General features: G+C 42.1%; 1 protein-coding gene across 2 annotated transcripts in view; it reads left to right on the forward strand.

The window, feature by feature from the left end:
• The window catches only part of LOC311056017 (uncharacterized protein), a 58,643-nt gene that overhangs the window by 8,479 nt on the left and 30,164 nt on the right, over positions 1 to 20,000 (forward strand). For both annotated transcript variants that reach the window (XM_084072356.1, XM_084072357.1), the window contains exons 8-23: positions 1,087 to 1,179; positions 1,298 to 1,361; positions 2,460 to 2,558; positions 2,935 to 3,078; positions 4,804 to 4,899; positions 5,315 to 5,433; positions 6,286 to 6,438; positions 8,450 to 8,623; positions 12,605 to 12,772; positions 13,353 to 13,467; positions 14,528 to 14,709; positions 15,292 to 15,413; positions 15,900 to 15,969; positions 18,467 to 18,627; positions 19,135 to 19,243; positions 19,373 to 19,504. In XM_084072356.1, the coding sequence (XP_083928482.1) occupies positions 1,087 to 1,179; positions 1,298 to 1,361; positions 2,460 to 2,558; positions 2,935 to 3,078; positions 4,804 to 4,899; positions 5,315 to 5,433; positions 6,286 to 6,438; positions 8,450 to 8,623; positions 12,605 to 12,772; positions 13,353 to 13,467; positions 14,528 to 14,709; positions 15,292 to 15,413; positions 15,900 to 15,969; positions 18,467 to 18,627; positions 19,135 to 19,243; positions 19,373 to 19,504 (2,001 nt within the window). The remainder of the gene's footprint in view (positions 1 to 1,086; positions 1,180 to 1,297; positions 1,362 to 2,459; positions 2,559 to 2,934; positions 3,079 to 4,803; positions 4,900 to 5,314; positions 5,434 to 6,285; positions 6,439 to 8,449; positions 8,624 to 12,604; positions 12,773 to 13,352; positions 13,468 to 14,527; positions 14,710 to 15,291; positions 15,414 to 15,899; positions 15,970 to 18,466; positions 18,628 to 19,134; positions 19,244 to 19,372; positions 19,505 to 20,000) is intronic.

Consider the following 20,000-nt stretch of genomic DNA (forward strand, 5'->3'; position numbering starts at 1 on the left):
TTGCACAATGAACCACAGGAAAACACAAAGACCATAACAAACATGGAACATGTACAATACACCATGCACTGATGTTAAAAAACAACCATATATATTTTATATGTTTTTTTAATTTAAACACTAGGTCAGTCTAGAAATATCAATTGATTACTAATCCCTAGTCTATGGTGCTCTCCCTCAACTGTAGCAGGGAGGAGGTCTGGACTATGTGAGTATATCCAGAAGTAATTTACCCAAATGGACCCGTATCCACGCGCAGGTCCATTTGGTTAACACTGAGAATGTTTCACTGTGTGGCATGACTAGCATGTAATAAGACGCCAAACAATAAAGCAACATTACTGCAACACTATTACGTCAATCACTCCTATATTGCATGCATTTTGTGTACAAATTCAGCATTTTCAGACTCACTGTTATTACTAGAGCATGACTGAGCTTGAAACATATTGATTCAAGTGCCTCTGTGTGCATGTGTTTACTTCTCTGTGCTCATATGCTGTCTGTTTGTGTGCTTGTGTGTATCTCTCTTTACAGTCTATTGATTATTGTGTGCTGAACAAGATAGATGAAAGGATGATTAGTGGATAGTAGGCCTGTCCCCGACTAAGAATTTATATAGTCGAATCTGATTGGCCAAATGTTGCCTATAGTCGACTGTCGATATTTTTTGACTGAGAGATTGGCAGTCGAATCAGTCTGATTCGACTGCCAATCTCTCAGTTGAATCATGCAAAAAAAAAAAAAAAAAAGGTTATGCAGTAGAGGATCATTCCATTTGGGCTGTGGGGCGTGCTTTGTCTGATTTAACACATACTTGCTTGGTTTCTCCCAATAAATCATGATACATACAGTATATATAAATTTTTTGGCAAACTAAACAACAAAATAGGCCAATCTCTCAGTCGAATCATCCAACAAAAAAAAAAGGAACTGAGAGATTGGCATTCGAAACAAGACTCCCTCGATCGATTTGTCGACTATTTGACTAATCGAGGTCAGGCCTAGTGAATAGATATACTTTATATAGATATATACATAGACAGACAGACAGGTTGCTGACCTGTAATGTCTTATACCGTATAGGGGGAGCTAGAGAAGCAGTTGCTGCAAGCCAACCCCATCCTGGAGGCCTTTGGAAATGCCAAAACCATAAAGAATGACAATTCCTCTCGATTTGTAAGTCACTTTGAGCCTGTACATTTTGGGGGCCTTTGTCACCAAAACAATTGAAATTCATGACATTCATTTGCTATGCTATTTAGCATTCGTTTACAACGTAATGGTCTGTCCACAGGGCAAGTTCATCAAGCTCAACTTTGACGTGACAGGATTCATTGTCGGAGCCAACATCGACACCTGTATCCTCTGAGATGAAACAGTGTACTGTTCTGTCCTCACAAAATATAAGAGAGAGAGAGAGAGAAAACAAACATTTAGCTACTTAGAATGGGTAAGAGAGATAGTCCATGGAAATATTCATTCATGTTAACTCATTTTCAATATTCTACAACTGGGCTCGCACCTTGTTTAGCCCTGGACATGCTGGCCCTGGTCTGGAGCAAGGTTAACGGTAGAAAAGACCACAACTATAGTTACTATGTATGTGCTCATTAGAATTGTGGTCAGAGCACAGGTTAACCTTTTTCAGTGTAGCTGAAAACACAGTGCTTGAGAATAGCTTGTGTGTTGCTTGCACACGGCACGATTTTGACCATCTTATACTTTCATTACTTGTCATATGAAGGTCTAATTGTTAGTATCCACTTTGTCAGGCTGTTGAATCGCTGTGTGCTGGGGTAATGTTAACTCAGAAAACAAAGCAAAAAGGAAAGGAAAGAAGGAGAATTTGGCACCAGTCTTGACTTGGCAGAAGAGGTTAACATAGGCTGGAAATGCATTCTCGCCATTATTCACAAAGGGTTGTGCACTAGCAGATAGTGAATGATTCCCTGTGCTTTAACACATGCAACCTGTAAAATTGCTTAATACATTGTTCCAGTAAAGGTAACAGTTTCTGACCTTCCCTCTATTTTTTAGCGTGAGGCTATGTTAAAGTAGTAGTTCACTTTTCAATTGCACACCCCATGAAGCCTTATATTCATGGTTTTCTTTTTCTTTTTGTCGCATTCCTAAGCTAATAATTTGATTCCCGTCTCCTACCGGCTAATGTATCCGGTAGGAGCCACAAAGTAGATTCTTTGTGTCTCCTACCGGAAATACACCCGGTCGTCAAATGATTGGCTTAGGAATGCTACAAAAACAAAGCAGACGGCACAACGGATTGGGTGCACCATCATCTTTGTTGTTGTTCGGACATCGTTGCAATTACCACTTTCTGGACGTAAAACTTAGCCTGGGGCTTGTTAACTTGAGGCTAAACACAGAGAAGGATCATAGAAAGAACCCATACATTTGAGACGAGAGGTTTGTCTTTAACCATCTCCTGACCGGACCAGACCTGCTGGAGAAATCTCGCTGTATTCGCCAGGCCAAGATCGAGAGATCCTTCCATATCTTCTACTACATGGTGGCAGGAGCCAAAGACAAGATGCGTGGTGAGCAAACGTTCCTACTCTACTTAATTACAATGTTGAGGTATTTTTCGCGGCGCATTGTGAGCTTGTAGATCTGCTATTTTCAAAAGATTGTATACATTTTGAAAACATGAAATGGAAGATTTCTGCATAATGAGTACTTTTACTTTTGGTACTTTAAGTGCATTTCGATGCCAATACTTTTGTACTTTTACTCAAGTAAATTCTGAATACCGGACGTGTGCTTGCAACAGAGTATTTCTGCATTGCAGTATTGATACTTTTACTTAGGTAAAAAATGTGAGTACCGTGTGTGTGTGTGTGTGTGTGTGTGTGCGTGTGCGTGTGCGTGTGCGTGTGTGTGTGCGTGCGTGCGTGCGTGCGTGCGTGCGCGTAGAGGAGCTGCTCCTGGAGGATTTCGGCAGCTATCGTTTCCTGATTGACGGCCACGTGGAGCTCCCAGGCCAAGAGGACGACGAGATGTTTGTTGAGACGCTGGAGGCCATGGAGATCATGGGCTTCACTGAGGAAGAGAGACTAGGTAGGTTCACTGCTAAGAAGACGACACCTTCATCCAACTCACTGAAACCAATGACTCAGAGCAAGGGTTCTCTAACTTTCACATTTCAAGGTCTCCCTTTAAAGGAGAATTTCACCCGATGTTTTTCGTACCTTTTCTATGATGTTATGATATCCTAGGATGAATGGTACAGTAGAAACATTTCATGACTCCATCCCGGGTCCGCCACAGCTAAAAACACGCGCCTATGGGACTTAAATTGCGTATTTAACACATCGGGTGCCAGCATTTTTTCATAACAACTTACCCAGGGTGCCAGCATTCTCCCCATTGACTGCGCTTTGCTGTTTAAAGCTTCCGCGTGCGTTACAAGCAAATCCACGCAAAAAAAAGCATCGATTCATGTTGTGCCATGAGCCTGGCTACAGCCTGGAACCATAACATTTCCCTTTCGAGTTACAACGGGGGGGGGGATCGCGCATCGGGCATGACCGGTTTTCCCCACAGGAAACAGATTCGGAGATATAGGAGTTTCCAAGTAGGAAATAGACAGGAAGCGGATGGGGAAAAAAAATCTGTTTCCGGTGAGCGATCTGGCACTTCCTTCGCAGGATTACAATGGGTGCTCCCAGAGCTGCTCTAGAAAAACGAAAAAAAGAAAAAAAAAGACAAAACTCACGATTCAGACCATGTTCGGCACCCGATGTGTTAATAGCTTTTTGTTTTTTGTTTTTCACTAAAGCGAGACTTCCGGTGGAGCTCATTCAAGACAATCACGTTGCATAGTGTTCTCTCACTATGAACATATCAGATCTCACCAAAAAACGAACAAAAAAAAAGCTATTAGAATACGCGATTTAGAGCAAGTCCCATAGGCGCGGGTTTTTAGCTGCGGTGGACCCGGGATGGAGTTATGACATTTTTCTACTGTACCATTCATCCTAGGATATCATAACATCGTAAAAAAGGTACGAAAAACGTAGGGGGGAATTCTCCTTTAACTCTGACGTGCATTTGGTTCCATTTGTACACTGTCAGAGTTACAGACTTGTAAGGGTCAATTTAGACCCCTACAAAAGGAACCCTGAGAGTCCCTGGAATCAACTCTGTGAACCACTGACTTAGAGAATCCAACACTAGGGTTCACTAGTACTATCACAACATTTTAGTTGACAATTAATTGTCTTACAAATAATTGTGGCTAATGATTTAATTGTGTTTTTTGGTATTGAACGTTGAAACATAAATAAAAGCAACATTTCTCTTTGCCTTTTAGGCTTTCTAAACTAAAATTGCTTAGGGCAGAATTGGCAAATAACAATGACCGGTACCAATAATTAAAATAAATAATGTACTATTGCCAAAACAGGCCATATACTTCTTTATTTACTTTACTAAAAAATCAAAATCAGGGAAAATAGATGATCTACTACAGGCACACAACGCACTGCAATGCACTGTGAGCTTGTAGATCGGATATTTTCCCTTACATTTTTCAGCATTGCCCTAAATGTGCAAAAAAAAAGGGGCACCAGGTTGAAGGTGGTTAAAAGAGTGTGGAGAACGACATGGAAATAATGATGGAAATATGACATTTCTGTTCATTTCATCCAGTTTGTATACAGATGAATGGAAATGATTCAAACAAGTATGCAAAGGTAATTGTGATTAGCTGAAATAATTGCTTATCTAATTCTGTCTTTCTTTCTTTCTTTCTTTCTTTGGTACAAAACCCCTGTATTGTAGGGATGTTTAAGGTGGTCTCCACTGTGCTGCAGTTGGGTAACATTAGGTTTGTAATGGAAAGGAACAGTGAACAAGCCACCTTGCCTGACAATACAGGTAACATACAACATGTCAAGATGCTAATATAGCACAGATATACAACAACTATACACCACAATAGCATAACTAACACTCAATACAGATAACATAACAACATATCATAATGCTAACAGCACAACTAAGTTAACCAACCATACACCACACAACATAACTAACAGTCAATACGGGTGACTGTGCTGTGTCTTAGTTTGCACATTTGTCTCAGCAAAATGTAGACTACTTAAATTTGAGATATCCATTATTTCAATCAATTACCACTTCTGAACCTCCTAGGCCTACTTTTCCAATAGCTTCTGCAGCTTTCAATAATATCAAATGTTTGTATGCTCATTGATAGACACCGTGTAGGTAGGGTATCATTCAACATGAATGTTTGGTTCTCCAATCTATGTTGGATCTCTTGTCTCTCCAGCGGCCCAGAAGGTTTGTCACCTGCAGGGCATAAACGTGGTGGATTTCACCCGGGCCATCCTCACCCCTCGCATCAAAGTGGGCCGAGAGGTGGTGCAGAAGGCTCAGACCAAGCAGCAGGTACAGTTGGTCTCACAGTCACAGTTTTAACCCATTAAAACCGGCAAAGCATCTGTGTCATTTTAGATTTTAGCTACATAATAGAGTATGGTAACATGCGTTTTTCAGACAACTCTTGGATTTAGAACAGTGGTTTAGAGAAGTGGTTCTCAAAAATATGTTTTTTGAAAATCTTGAATATTCTTTTTTAACACAAATATTATTTTCTGAGAGGGTCCCTGGCATAAAACATTTTCAGATGGGGGCTTCCGCGGCCAAATACATATCAATATGGGGGTCCTTGGCAAGAAGAAGTGTGAGAATTACTGGTTTAGAAGGCATTAGTAGAATCGGCAAAGAATTATTATTATTATTTTTTAAACATGTTTATTCATTTTTGTTTTTTTACGTACTCACAAGTAATACAGTCATTACTGAAGCAAATAAACAGAGTATCTCCAGTCAAGAAAATGATTAAGTAACAGGATAGACAAATATCAAGTACGGTAAGAAAAAAGATAAATTGAATAAGGTATAAACAAAGAATGAATTGTGTGTAAGCACAGAGTTGTACAAGTCAGAACTCTCTGGAGTGGGGACTACCTTTTTAGAAAAAGGCTAATTATTCTAATTGCAGATTTCAATCAGGGCTACACAGGGTGTGTAACAAATCAGCACTTTTACATTAATGTACCCGGAAGAGTTGAGAATATTATAACTTTTACTCGTGCCTAAAAACTATATAGCTATAGTGAAACACGACACAGAGCGTATGCTAGTACCACAGGAACATAATGGTTTTGTTGGTCACACGTTTCTAGCCAGGTGTATTGGTATGACCCCTCCGACCTCTCCCCCGATCTCTCCCTCCAGGCTGATTCGGCCGTGGAGGCTCTGGCCAAGGCCATGTACGAGCGACTGTTCCGTTGGATTCTGCTGAGGGTGAACAAGACCCTCGACAAGAGCAAGAAGCAGTCCTCCTCCTTCCTGGGCATCCTGGATATCGCCGGCTTTGAGATCTTCGAGGTGAGGCCTTAAAAACCTGCTGCTTTCAGAAAGTCTGTCATATTATGTCAGTCATAACACCAAGCCATTATTTACAATTGATTGCATTTACAATTGATTGTTTGATTGAATACTTTATAAACTCTCTTACTGCCAGATTTATTTCTGGCTGCGTGCACCCACTGCCAGCGATTTTTAAATTTTATTTTTCAAGTAGTCACAGAATATTTATCTCCAGTATAATCGATCCCCTGATGGGTGCTAATCACTGAGGGTTGCACTTTGTGGTGTCACAAATGTCAACGAGGTCGTCGCAGCCTCGTTGACATTAATTGTCTGCCTTTGAAAATAACATGTCTGGGCCAAAAATACATTGTACAAAAAAAAAGTGCACAGGAGCCGAGATACAGCCTTTTTAAGTAATAAGTTAACCAAGAAGTGAATGGAGCAGCAAATCTTCGGATCACGATATCTTGGGTTCTAAACGTTTTTCTCACCAAAAAAGAAAGTCGTCATAAGTTGTTCTTTCTTGGCAGCCAGTGTGTTATAGTCCCGAGCCATCAGACTAACCCAAAAGCCCATTATAATCGTGTCTCGAATCTGGCAAGGCATTGTTATGCAATTGTATGTCACGTTTTTTTCTCTTATTTCCATTGTATTAAATGCTCTAATTAATACATTTTGTATCAGTCGCTCACCCACATCGCATGTTGTTTGGTTTGTGCTCTCCGATGCAGTAACAGCTGCAACTAACAACTACACAGCTACACACATACCCTACATGACACTCATCAAGAAGCAGTGCATTTTCCACGTCCCAGATTTTGGCTTCACTTGTATCCATCGACCCTGCTCAGCTATTTATCCAGTGACCCTGGAAAGATTAAGCTATTTACTCCACTTGAAATGCTTTTGATATGATCAGGGATTTGCTGGGGGGGGGGGGGGGGTGTTGGAGGATGCCCAATGTGCCGCCGCTTTTAATAATATCCCTCCTCTCTGGTCGTTATTTTTTTATCCTTTTGGGAAATGTAGACTCTGAAATGATTGATGTTTATAACCACATTTAACCCTGGTGTCCCTATTTTGGGCAGATTTTCTACATTTTTCGACATTTGTAAAACATCGTCGTGAGCTTGTAGAGCGTCTATTTTCACTAATTGTCATACGAAGAAGTATACAGGACTGTGGTTAAGAAAATGCCCCCGACCCTTCTTTTTGTTTAACAACTGGAACCCTGGATACAGTGGTGTAAAGTAACTAAGTACTAAGTACTGTACTGCCCTGCCATGCCAAAGTGCAGTAACTATGTTTTTGGACACACCGACTTTGTGTATCCCAAAGGTCAAATTAGCCTTTGTGATTTTGGGGGATAAACAATTACCTCAAGAACAGATGTACAATTAGTGTAATATCACTTATATGCCAATATCTCATTTGGCTGACCAGTTGAATCACTTTTAATTTTACTGAACATTTTTCAGTGTTTTCTTTTTTTTTTTCGTAGTTACTGCACTTTGCCTTGGCAGGGCAGTGTACTTAAGTACAATTTTGAGGTACTTACTTTACTGGAGTATTACTTTTACTTCTACTCCACTACATCTCAGAGGCAAATATTGTACTTTTTACTCCACTACAATTATTTGACAGCTTTATAGTTACTAGTTACTTTGCAGATTTAGATTATTATCACAAAACATACATTAACCTCTTCAGCCCTTTACATTTTTTAGCTATTTGAAAATAGCCGATCTACAAGCTCACAATGTGTCGCGATGCGACGCATTGTGAGCTTGTAGATCTGATATTTTCAAAAGATGTGTATACATTTTGAACTTGTGAAATGTGACCTTCTGCACAATGATTACTTTTACCTTTGTTACTTTAAGTATATTTTGATGCCCATTTTGCTTGTAACAACAGTATTTCTACATTGCAGTATCGATACTTTCACTTAAAGCAAAACATGCTCCACAAACATGTTCCATCACTGCCCTGAATTATAATGACGCGCCGCTTCTCCTCCGCGCAGGACAACTCGTTTGAGCAGCTGTGCATCAATTACACCAACGAGCGCCTGCAGCAGCTGTTCAACCACACCATGTTCATCCTGGAGCAGGAGGAGTACAAGAGGGAGGGCATCGAGTGGAACTTCATCGACTTTGGCCTCGACCTGGAGCCCTGCATCGAACTCATCGAGAGCAAGGTTAGTACTGTATAGCGCACTCAATCTATAACCAAACAACAAACGCTAAATGTGAAACAATCATTTTAGTTAACTGAAATAAACACAAGGCTTTACAAAAAAAGAAAAAAAAATAACTGACTGAAATGGAATTGTATGTTTACAAAACTAGTCTTGAGTAGCCAACCAACGATTCCACAATCTCCGAATGTCTGGAACTACACCTCCCGAAATCGGATACAGGAAGCTGGCATCTGTTCGTCTTGTCTGTTCACGAAAATATATTTTAAAATATCGTTACACTTTATTTTAGAATTTCCATTTCTAATAAGCAGCAAGCTATATATGCTTCGATTAATTTTTTGTACTGTATGACCGGAAGCATTTGAAAATTGTGGGAGGCAACAGTCTGACCATGCGAGACTATTACAAAATGTACTAAAACAAACTAAAAGAAAATGTCCTTAGTTTTTGTCTTTATCAATTCATTTAATATGTAGTAGTATTACAGCAGTATTTTGGGGGCATATGAAATCTATCTTCCATCTGGCACAATAATCGTATATATTAATTTAATTTGAAATTTGAATTAGCGGATAAGCCCCTTGAGATGCAGCATCTCGTTTGCAAGGGCGTTCTCTGCCCATAGAATTGAATAGGCTCTATAAACAGCAGCCATATTGTAAAGAAATTGGGCCTCTTCTTTACTTCGTTCACAGGTGTTATCACCAGTGATACTAATGAAGGCTATGTTCCATTTAGTGTAGCACAGTGGTTCTCAAACATTTTAATTTCAAGGAGTTCCATAACTCTGAGAGTGTACAAATGGAACCACATGGACATTTGGTTCCATTTGTACACTCTTAGAGTTACACACCCGTAAGGGGCCATTTGGAACCCCCTCAAAGAACCATGAGGGTCCCTGGACCACTTTTTTGAGACCCACTGTCTATATTCCAGTGTTTCCAGTGATAGTACGGCGGGAAATTGCCGTTTTCAATACACGATAGTGCACTTGGTGATACAAGCGAGAAATTTGGCACACATGTACTTCATATGACCCTAATTGATAATCAACCTCTGGCCACGCAAAAATCCTAAGATTTCAAGATGGCCACCACCAGTTTTCAAAATGGCTGCAACTGGGCCAACCTTTTGGACTATATCACTTTGCTGGGGCTGTAAATCTTTGATTTCCCCCTTATTTTGATATAGGAGAATATGTTCTGAAGGTATTTCTACCAAGTAAGATAAAACAAATAATATTAGGTTCCAATATGGCGGCACATTTTCCAATATGACGGCCGATAAATTGCATAAATGTACATTCACATGAGCTTGTAGCACATGTATTTGTATTAATTACCATACACAGTGTAACTGCCAGAATACTACTTCTAATTAAATAAAGTGACTCAACAAATGGGCATGGATAATGGGTATAATTAATTATATTAAATAAAGAACAAAAATAAGAAATAAAATGAATACTCTGGCAGTTACACTCCCACCAAATCTTACATTTTAGATTTCTTTACCTTAAACGCTTTAAGTCAAATATTTGACATTTCCTTTTGAAAATCAAGAACACTCTGCTTCAAGCAGTAACCTTTTCTCTTTCAAATTAATCTGTACAATAAACAAACCTTTGTACAACCTTTAAATCATGTGTACAATACAAATACATTTTATAAAGAACCTTATACACTTCTTCTGCCTTAAGCAGTCAAACAGGTTTCTGTTTACCAAGAGAATCCTAAGTGCAAACAAAAAACAGTTAACCTTAAATGCAAAGACAAAATAAACAAAATAACCTTGCCAACTTATGTGGCTTCACCTTTGTGTCTCAACACTTTGACACCTTACTGTAGGTTATATATATATATATATATATATATATATATATATATATATATATATATATATATAGGGATATATATATATAGGGATATTTTCTCAAACAGGTGCTGACCTTTTTCTCTTTCCGTGGAAGGACAAAGCTGTATGGCATCTGCTGAACGCATGAAAGAAGCAAAGACCTGATGACTTTGATCCAATAGCTGATGCATTTTCATGAAGGGGGATCCATCTGAGGTCCTTCGACAGCTTTTTCAAGCCAAGCCTTTGTGTCTGGGTAGCTCAGTCGGTAGAGCTTTCACCTTCGGATCACATGGTCATGGGTTCGATCAGGATCAGTGTATGAGTAGGTACGGTGAGTGTGGTGCTCCACCTCAGCAATACCAGGGGGTCTATAAGACCCCTGCGTTCTCAGCTGATACTGACAATAAGTCTCAGACTTACTTAATATGAACAAGTGCAACTGCTATGACAACAACATCAGTATCTGAGCTGCGAATCATGATGTGTCAGATGCTATACTCTGCAGCTCTGCCTCAGATACTGACATTGTTGATATAGCAGTTTCACTTGTTCAAAGACTTGGCTTGAATAGCTGTGGATTGCATTTGGAAGGAGGGAAGGATCTCAGATGGATCCCCGTTCATGAAATTGCATCAGCTATTGAATCAAAGTCATCAGGTCTTTGCTTCTTTCATGCATTCAGGGGATGCATGCCACACAGTTTCATCCTTCCATGGAAAGGGAAAAAGGTCAGCATGGCAGACGGCTTCTCCAAATTAGGTTCAACACCTGTTGCAATACATTATAAACATATGCAAGTCATTGAGAAGTTCATAGTACTCATGTACGATGGAACTTCATAGAAGTAGTTCCTACAAGGAAGTGAATGCAAGTGAAGTGCATTCCAAGCAGGACATATATGGGGCCACAGTCACTCTTGTGCAGTCCTGTTTGCCAAATTATGCCAGAAGCTGACACGATGTGGATGTAAAAAAGTTTGGACTTATCTGCACACCCCTCTGTGGTTGCAGTTGCTAGTACACTGGCCTGTCACTTGCCCAGCCACCATTGTAAATGAGAATGTGTTTATAATGACTTGATAACAAAACAAAAAGTAAGCACTAAGCTTTACCAAGCTAATACATCACTTTCAAATGTTCCATAAATGGATTCTGTGTATGGTAATTAATACAAATACATGTACAGTACTACAAGCTCATGTGGATAAACCATAAGCAGATGCACATTTCTGCAATTTATCGGCAGCCATATTGGAAAACATGCCGCCATATTGGAACCTAATGTTATTTTTTATCGTACTTGGTAGAAATACCTCCAGAACATATTCTCATATATTAAAATAAGCCCCAGCAAAGTGATATAGTCCAAAACATTGCCCCAGTTGCAGCCATTTTGAAAACTTGTGGTGGCCATCTTGAATTCTGCGTGGCCAGAGGTTGATTATCAATTAGGGTCATATGATGGTCACCTGTGCCAAATTTCGCGCTTGTATCACCAAGTGCACTATCGTATCAATTTCCCGCCTTACTATGAGACAACATGCACAATATCAGTACGTGAATCCGTTTGAACAGAATGGAACAGAGCCTTCATCTTACTACTACTATATAATTGATGAAAGCCTCGAAAGTTCGTCCGGGATTCGCAAGCACAGGATCACTCCACATGCCTCCAAGACCCGCCACAGACTGTTGATCAGAGCTATGGCTATGTCTTAGGCTCCTTACCCCACCTCGATCAGTGATCAGACTCTCGGCTTGATTGATTCTCCCATTTGCCTATCAGACCCTCAGCCTGATCTGGCAGGTTGCCATAGCAACCAGATACAGGAAGTCTGACCTCTTTATCACATGACGGAGGTTGGGACTAGAGGTTAGGGCCGCAAAGCAAAGCAGGGAGGGAGGGAGGAGAGGAGGGGAGAGGAGAGGCCAGAGTTGCCGGACTTTGCATGACGTGTGTGCAGAGTGACTAGGCCAGTGCTGTCTGGACGAACCTCGGATCGGGCTTAGATGGTAACACATGTGAAGGAAGTAAGGAAGATAGGCCCAATTTATTTACAATATGGCTGCTGTGCACAGAGCCTATTGGAATTACAATTGACCCTTTTGCTCTCTCTTACAGAAAGACCCTCCCGGCATCTTGGCCCTGCTGGACGAGGAGTGCTGGTTCCCCAAGGCCACTGACCAGTCCTTTGTGGAGAAGCTGGTGAACACACACACTGGCCACGTCAAGTTCAACAAGCACAAGCAGCTCAAGCTCATCTTCGCCGTGCTGCACTACGCCGGAGCGGTGAGGAACAACACCACACCACATAGAGAGAGTTAAGAAACCATGTCTATGAAAACAAGCCCAAAAGAAGTGACTATACTGTGTATATATAGGCTACATGAGCACTTTTAAACCTATATACATTGGATATTTGAAAATAGCCGATCTACAAGCTCACATCGCGACGCGATGTGAGCTTGTAGATCTGCTATTTTCAAAACAAATCTTGAAAACGTGAAAAAAAAAACACATCTTGTATGGGGTCCCTGCTACAACATATTTTCAGAAAGTGTCTAGAAAGTGTTTACTAGACCCAGTCTCTTCTTAGACCAGCGTGCTTTGCAAGCTGGTAAAAATCATAAATTCGTCAAAATTCCTCAAAAATAGCAGATGTACAAGCTCGCAGCGTGGCGCGAAGTGACGCGCTGTGAGCTTGTACATCTGCTATTTTTGAATAGCCAACGTATACTACATGGATAAAAGGGTGAAAATGTATTAACACCTTTTGCTGGGGACCCCCTGGAACCCCCTCAAGGACCACTGGTTGAGAATCACTGATGTTATCGTGTAGCTGCTGAGTGAGTCTCCTTTGTTCCCGAAGGTGGACTACAACGCAGCCGACTGGCTGACCAAGAACATGGACCCTCTGAACGACAACGTGACCGCTCTGCTCAGCAACTCCTCCAGCACCTTCATCCAGGACCTGTGGAAGGATGGTCAGTCTACATACCTCCATGCACACTCCTTAACGACTTAAACCCTACCCTATAAGGTGACAACGCCCATACCCTAGGTGGGGTTGGCGAAAGGGCCCACTGTGTGGAGTTTGCATGTTCTCCCCGTGTCTCCTAGGGTAGTTACCCTCACAAAAACATGTAGTAATCCTGGTCACTATACTGCCTCCCCCTGGTCAGCCGGGGCGCCTGATGGAGGGGAAAAGAACTGGTTGGAATAACGTGTTCCTTCCACGCGCTACGTCCAACCAGGGAAACTCCCCCCTGTCAGGTGATAAGAAGGTCAGTTGGCTCTCATGCATTGAAGGAGGCATGAGCTCGGCCCTGGCCTCCCTAGGCTGGTGAGGGGAGTGTAGTGCCCAGGATCACTTAGCAAATTGGCACCGGGTGAAAAAAAAGGGCTACAAAATCGTGGGATAAAAATTATAAAGTAAAGGTCACAACGTATCACAATTTGACAGCTGGGAAGCGTGTAAGACTGCCCAGCCTGGGATCCAGCCTGATTCACTACGTTCGGCTGATTTCTTTTTTTCTCACTTCGCTTATCAGTCTGGCCATAGCCTCCTATTTGACTCGTATTTCAATTACATAGGCAAGTCAGGAAGTAGGCTGTCCTAGCGTGTCTGATATCTGGCATAGAGGGGCGGGTTCAAAATCTCTGGAGAAAAAATCTGCGAGATCCCATTGGTTCACCGATCTGTCCGTCAGTCCCAGGCTCTTATTTTTTTCGCGCTCCAAATATTATGACGTCAGGGCTCTCAATGCTACACATTGGGGAGGAGGAGGGGCGCGGGGCGGGGCGGGGCCTGACGGACAGATTGGTGAACCAATGGAATCCGGCGGAATTTTTCTCCGAAGATTTTGAACCCGCCCGCCTAGACATGATATCAGACACGCTAGGGCAGTCTAGTCAGGAAGTGACTCGAGTTTTACATTGCATCATCGTGCAACACTGGTCCTTCCGGGTCCATTTGGTCACATTTCTACACTCTCAGAGTGATATTACTATGCACAAGCTGACAGATGCATCCATGTGTTCTAGTGGACCATGTGGTGGGTCTGGACACCTTAACCAAGATGAAGGAGAGCTCCACCAGATCCAAGAAGGGCATGTTCCGCACAGTGGGGCAGCTCTACAAGGAGTCCCTGGGCAAGCTGATGACCACCCTGCACAACACCCAGCCCAACTTTGTCCGGTGCATCATCCCCAACCACGAGAAAAGGGTGAGAGGGATGTACAGTATAGAAAGATTCAAATTATGGCACTGTCAGCTAGAGTAAGGGTTCCCAAAATGTTCAGGCCGCGACCCCCCAAAATAATCATATTTGAAGTGGGGACCCCCCACCCTGACAAGCTTGGAATTGTAGGAGTTGAGGCATTACATTTAGTTTGACTCGGTTCCACAGATAAATATTGTGAAAATAGCCAAACTAGAGGTTGTTTTCACAATGTTTGCCTCTTTGTTACAGTAGGTAATATTTGAAAATGTTTGACCATTTCTTATAGTATAGTTTGTTGGTTACTTTTGACGTAGTCATGGTCTTATTATTAGTTTTTGTTTTATCTAGAGTTGCGTTCCATGTGATTTCAAAGTGATCTAATACGTTAAACGCATTAAATATACCTACGTCATGAGATGTTTTCAAGTAGAAAGACATGGTCTTGAACTTGATTCTCAGTGGGACCCGAATGGAGCCAAAAAAAAAAACCTGGTTCTTATAGAACCAGTTTTAGTTTCTGTGCATTCAGTTCACGTTGTTGGGTTGTATATCATACACCTATATCCATGCTCTTGCTGCTTACAGGCAGGCAAGATGGACGCCTACCTGGTCCTGGACCAGCTCAGATGTAACGGCGTGCTGGAGGGCATCCGGATCTGCAGACAGGGTTTCCCCAACCGCATCGTCTTCCAGGAGTTCAGACAGAGGTCAGGGAGCTGTGTGTGTGTGTGTGTGTGTGTGTGTGTGTGTGTGTGTGTGTGTGTGTGAGAGAGTGTGTGTGTGTGTGTGTGTGAGAGAGAGAGAGAGAGAGAGAGAGAGAGAGAGAGAGAGAGAGAGAGAGAGAGAGAGAGAGAGAGAGAGAGAGAGAGAGAGAGAGAGAGAGAGAGAGAGAGAGAGAGAGAGAGAGAGAGAGAGAGAGAGAGAGAGAGAGAGAGAGAGAGAGAGAGAGAGAGAGAGAGAGAGAGAGAGAGAGAGAGAGAGAGAGAGAGAGAGTGTGCGTGCGTGTGCGTGCGAAGCCTAATTAATCAATAGTGCATCGGTTTTGCTTGCCGAAAAGGACAGATCTGCAAACTAACAAGGCGTCTTGATGCAGCGCTTTGTTAGCTTGTAAATCTGTTCTTTTTGCCAAGCAACCCCTTGGCGTGATGGATGTTAACAGATCAAACAGCTTCTTGTCGTTGTCCCGGGTGCAGGTACGAGATCCTGGCCGCCAGCGCCATCCCCAAGGGCTTCATGGATGGCAAGCAGGCCTGCTCTCTCATGGTGAGTTGGATGGACTGGATGTGTTTGGAAGCAGCTCCACAGCTCTGTGATGTAAAATAACTAAGTACATGTGCTCAAGCACTGAAGTACAATTTTGAGGTATTGTTATTTTACTGGAGTATTTCCAATTTTCAATACTTTAGACTCCACTACATCTCAAAGGAAAATATTGTTCTTTTACTCCACGATAATTATTTGAAAACGTTAGTTAGTTAGTAGTTACTTTGTAGATTTTGATTATTATTACAATACCACTGCAGACCTAAAAATAGCAAAAAAAAATAGCTAAAAATAGCCGATCTTCAAGCTCACAACGCGTCGCTTCTGCTATTTTCAAAGGATTCTTATACATTGTGTTACAAATTGTGAAATGGGACCTTCTGCATGATGAGTACTTTTACTTTTGGTACTTTAAGTACATTTTGATGCCAGTACTTTTGTACTTTTACTCAAGTAAGTTTTGAATACCGAACTTACCAAACTGATACCAAAATGATACTTTTACTTAAAAGTAAACAAATTGAGTACTTCTTCCATCACTGCCGGCGATCACACCCTGTCCTCTGTGCGTCCTGAACGACCCTCAGCTGGTCAAACAGATGACGACCACATTCACGGGACGCTGTCCAGCCGATTTATCGTTCCTTTATTATACCATTTCGTTTTAGCTGTTTATTCATGTTTACAGGAACAGTGCACATTGACTGTCATTGTCATCACTGTAAACGTGCCAGTGTTTGCTAAATGGCTCATTTTCCACCGCTGTCCCTGGGCCAGATACGTAATTAGCCATTACAAACAGAAACCACAAGCGATCAAAAGCCGATGAAAGCAAAGTATACAAAATGAGAACAGAGGTTAAGGAACGCAGTTACACAATACACAGACACATTTGCAGACAAGGCACAGTTGTGCAAGTACTGAGACAATGAGGCTTAGAGAGAGAGACAAGATGACATCCTCACAAACACTGCTGCCAACCCTGCCAACCTTGCAACCCTGCCAACCTGGCAACCTGACAGATGAGGACACACACAGACCAAGCAGTCTGGGATTGATGTTACACTTGAGCCAGGTTTAACACAAGACCTGAGGCCGATTCTACGAATGTCTTCTAAATCCTAACAGTTTTCTGAAGTTGCTTTATCAGTGGTGATCAAACTTTTGATCACCACAAATAATTTTTAGGGTCAAGGACCCTAAAAATTATGTGTATTTGCCTGCGGACCCCCCATCTCAAAATATGTTGTTCCAGGGACCCCCTGATGCAAAGATTTGAGTTAAAAAATATTTTTTTCAACGAATATATGTATTCAAATATTTGCACAAATGTTCAAGATTTTTCAAAAATTGCAGATCTACAAGCTATCTGCTATTTTTGAATAGCCAAAGAAAACTAAAATGACCCAGATGCGTTCCCGGTCTTAATGGGTCAAACATATACTGTAGGTGGAAACATGTTCCAAGTCCAGTCCAGGGAAGCTCTCTCTGACAAACTGAACGGACCAAATGTACTATCACTGATCCATGGATCCGATTAAAGCTACAATCCAGGAGTATTTTAATGAATATCAAATATCAGTAATCAAAATAAATAAAACACTGCACACAAGCCTTATAGGGAAAGACAGACATTACATTTCAACATTCACCGAGCAGATGGCTGCTCAGATGGCTATGATGAGCACACGGGGAGAGCAGTTAAGGATTTTTAAGTGTCTTGCTCTGGGAAATTGCAACACATCACAGCCGAGGGTCGAGCCGGCGACCTTCCTATTCCCAGACCAGACGGCCTCTCTACCTACTCAGAGCATATTGATATATATATATATATATTGATATACTGTAGAGTTTTGTAAGAACAACTCTTCTCTACACACTCAAAGGACCACAATGGGGAAAAAAAGCCTTTGGGCCCCTATTCTAGTCCATACTGGCTAAACCCACATGGGGATTTAGGAGTGCGCAAGGGGCATTCCCGTGCAAACGTTGCTATTTTGGGACACCTGCCTTACCCGCAAAACACCTGCACTACCCGTTACATTATGCATAGGTGTGGTTTGGGCGTTACAATAATAAAACTTTGTGTTGCTTTTCCAAACGTCTGTGGCCAAAATAGCAATTTTGTGGATAATGCAACAGCACGCCCACGGCCACACCTCCATGCGCAAATAATAGAGTCGACATAGTGAATAGCGGGTATAGCGGCCGCAAAATAACATATAGGGACAGTGCCAGCTCCCTTATCCCTATGTCACGGGTAATGGGCAGAAATTCACGGCCAATGGGCAGCGGGTACGGGTTTAGCATTGCCAAAAATAGGGGCCTTTGTGTTGTATCCTTTTGATAGGTACTGTATATACTGTACACATACAGTATACAGCATGTCCATGTATATGCATTTTTGTCAACAAAGACGTGAATCAAAATCTCCTCTCCTCTCCTCTCCTCTCCTCTCCTCTCCTCTCCTCTCCTCTCCTCTCCTCTCCTCTCTCAGATGAAGCATCTGGAGTTGGATCCTAACCTGTACCGCATAGGCCAGAGTAAGATGTTCTTCAGGACGGGGGTTCTGGCCCAGCTGGAGGAGGAGAGAGACCTGAAGCTAACCGTGGTTATCATCGCCTTCCAGGCCCAGGGCAGGGGCTTCCTGGGCCGCAAGTAAGACGCTCACACACCCATACACACACACACGCATGTATGTACACGTGCATTCATGCATGCACACTGTCCCATTCCCGGTGAATAATAGAGACGAGGGTTCCTTGTTGTTACAGCACATACCCAACATGACATCCACGTTGATTTCCAAATGGACTCTCGGCTCCATTTGGTTCCATTTGTACACTCTCACAGTTAAATTAACATAGATTTTACGATATAAACTGGGGTCCAAGAGATAGAAATGCCATTAAATGGGGGTCCGTAGCCCTAATGCATGTCAAACTGGGGGTCCTTGAAATTAAAATGGTTGAGATTCACTGCTAGAGCCGTAAAAAAAATCTTCTGTTATGGGGTTCCCTGGCATATCTTTTCAAATGGGGGTCCGCGGGCTAACACGTGTCAATTTGGGGGTCCTTGACATGAAAAAGTTTGAGAACCACTGGCCTATGTGTGATGGTCCCTCTATGTGTGTGTGTGTGTGTGTGTGTGTGTGTGTGTGGTCAGGGCGTTCAGCAAGCGCCAGCAGCAGCTGACCGCCATGAAGGTTCTACAGAGGAACTGTGCCTGCTACCTGGTACTGAAGAACTGGCAGTGGTGGAGGCTCTTCACCAAGGTGCATACACACACACACGCACACACGCACACACGCACACACACAGGCACTCTGACCGATAACACTTTTTATGATTAACAACGGGTGAGCCTTCACTCTGATTGGCTGCGCCATGCGTCCGTCATCCAGGTGAAGCCACTGCTGCAGGTGACCAGACAGGACGAGGAAATGGGTCAGAAGGACGAGGAGCTGAAGACGGCCAAGGAGGAGGCCACCAAAGCAGCCACTCAGCTGCAGGAGGTCTCCCAGAAACACGCACAGGTGAAACCAATGCCTAATTTGTGCTCTGTCATACGACGGTGTCAGGAACTAATCTACAAGTTGCGTGATGCGTTGTTAGGTTTTAGATCATTTTTTGGGGATTTTTGTCGAGCGACTAGATCAGGGGTGGGCAACTTTGGTGATGGAGAGGGTGTATTTATATACCCTGTTTATATACACTATATTTCCACACTCACTCCAGAGGGCCACATTGCATACTGTCGGGCAGAAACCTCTTATCTCCATATTTTCACTTTTTTTCGTGAATTAATGCCGTACTTCGCCATTCTATGTCACACAAAAGTAGCAAAAATAGCTGATCTGCTATTGTAGATCTGCTATTTTTGGTATTTTTGAATTAGAATCCAGTTTTTTTGGGGGCTATTTTTGAATTGGAATCCTGAAAAGTAACATTTTTATTCAATTTCAAATGCATTTAGTTATACTTATGTTAACTTTATGAACTTAAATACAAATACATTGAACATAAAAAAAG

The sequence above is a fragment of the Gymnoscopelus microlampas genome, assembly GCF_963454915.1.
Source record: "Gymnoscopelus microlampas genome assembly, chromosome: 11".
In the NCBI taxonomy this organism is placed as follows: Eukaryota; Metazoa; Chordata; class Actinopteri; order Myctophiformes; family Myctophidae; genus Gymnoscopelus; species Gymnoscopelus microlampas.